Source organism: Pteropus vampyrus, unplaced genomic scaffold (assembly GCF_000151845.1).
Source record: "Pteropus vampyrus isolate Shadow unplaced genomic scaffold, Pvam_2.0 Scaffold67, whole genome shotgun sequence".
NCBI classification, from domain to species: domain Eukaryota; kingdom Metazoa; phylum Chordata; class Mammalia; order Chiroptera; family Pteropodidae; genus Pteropus; species Pteropus vampyrus.
This window is the reverse complement of record NW_011888848.1, coordinates 3,858,374-3,860,409: the sequence shown is the minus strand read 5'-3', so window position 1 is coordinate 3,860,409 and position 2,036 is coordinate 3,858,374. Positions and strand designations below refer to the sequence as shown.

The following is a 2,036-nucleotide window of genomic DNA, read 5'->3' as shown; positions in this document are numbered from 1 at the left end:
AAAATCCAAAATATAAAGAATTCATAAAATTCAATATCAAAAATGCAAATAATATGATTAAAAAATGGGCAGAGGACCTAAATAAACATTTCTCCAAAGAAGACATACAGATGTCCCTTAGACATATGAAAAGATGCTCAACATCATTAATCATCAGGGAAATGCAAATCAAACCACAAAAAGATATCACCTCACACCTGTAAGAATGGCTATTATTAGGGAGAAGAAAAAAAAAAAAGAATAAGTATTGGCAAGGATGTGAAGAAAAAGGAATTCTCGTGCACTGTTGGTGGGATTGTAAACCGGTATAGCCGCTATGGAAAACGGTATGAAGATTCCTCAAAAAGTTAAAAATAGAACTACCATATGATCCAGCAATTCCACTTCTGGGTATTCATCCAAAGAAATCCAAAACTCTAATTTGAACAGATATATGCACCCCTATGTTCATTGCAGCATTATTTACAATAGTCAAGCAGTCTTGGTGTTCCTTGATAGATGAATGAATAAAGATGATGTGGTATGTATACACACACAATAAAATATTACTCAGCCATAAAAAAAGAATGAAATCTTGCCATTTGTGGCAACGTGGATGGACCTAGAGGGTATTATGCCAAGTGAAATAAATCAGGCAGAGAAAGACAAATACCAGATGATTTCACTTATGTGTGAAATCTAAAAAAAACAAAACAAATGAACAAACAAAACTAAACAGAAACAAACTCAGATACAGAGAACAAACTGATGAATGCTGGATAGGAGAGGGTGGGGAATGGGTGAAAAAGGTGAAGGGGATTAAGAAGTACAAATTGGCCATTATAAAGTAAGTCACAGGGACGTAATGTACACCACGGAGGATACAGTCAATAGTACTGTAATAACTGTATAGTGATAGATGGTTACTAGACTTATGGTGATCATTTTGTAAGGTATATAAATGTCTAATCACTGTTGTATGACTGAAATCAATATAATGTTTTCTGTTGACTATAATTAAAAAATAAATTTAAATAATTCGAATGTGTCCAGAAGAAGTTCAGAACTATGTTTTTATACATTTTACCTTTAGCTCGAACACTGGGTTTATTAGCCTAATATAGTAGCAATGGGATATTTTAAAGACAAGCCATGACAGTGAAAAACCTTTTAACTGATTTGTCAAAAGTAGTGCATTCTCATGTCCCTCTGTGCTCATAGTTTCATAGGATTCTGATTTTACAGGGAAGGCTCACACATCGTCTCCTAAGACCATACCTCGAAGATACCCTAAGCCTTTTTCTTTGCTAACAATAACCCTGCAGTGGCACTTGTAATGAAGGAACAAGACACCTCAGCAGGATGTCTCACGTGTACATGTTTTCACTTAACAGAAAAGATGACTCCACAGGCCGGGTGTTCTGCAGCTGAGACCTTAACTCAGGAGGAGGAGCATCAGATGCAGAGAATGATGGCAAAGCGTTCGAAAATCATCAGGGAGCTGATACAGACCGAGAAGGACTATCTCAATGATCTAGAGCTGTGCATTAGGGAAGTGGTTCAGCCCTTGAGAAATAAACAGGTAAATGCAACTCCGAGCCCCACCCTCCCACTACTGTATCCTAAATGGGATCACCAGCTCCACAAAATCAAAGCACCCAAGTGTATCAGTGGTAGCAGGGGCCGCAGGGAGGGTGGGGTGAGGGGCCTTTTTCCATGGGTTCCTGGGTTTGGGCTGGAAGACGGCATCATCAGACTTAGATTTCCTGTGTCAGCAGAGGTACTCCCAGAGTCCCTCCATTTGGCCAAGGAGACTGTGTTCTAAACTATGGCAGGGGGCGGGGGTGGAATTCCCAGTTTTTGCCACTTAAAATTTCTATTTGTTCTTTCTTGGATTCCTATGGAACTGACAAGAGGTTTTCAGCAGTTTAGGAACAAAGCACTTAATTTGATTCAAAGACGATCAAGATTTCAGAAGAGAAAAAATATGCAAGTTGTTTTCTCCTTATGTTGAGAGCTCAATTAAAGTTATCACTATTTAGCTAATTAAACTTATG

General features: G+C 38.2%; 1 protein-coding gene across 1 annotated transcript in view; it reads left to right on the top strand.

Annotated features, from left to right (window-relative positions):
* Window positions 1-2,036, top strand: part of ARHGEF38 (Rho guanine nucleotide exchange factor 38) — a 124,195-nt gene that overhangs the window by 32,740 nt on the left and 89,419 nt on the right. Inside the window, exon 2 of the mRNA XM_011361489.2 lies at window positions 1,374-1,561. Within this exon, the coding sequence (XP_011359791.1) occupies window positions 1,374-1,561 (188 nt within the window). The remainder of the gene's footprint in view (window positions 1-1,373; window positions 1,562-2,036) is intronic.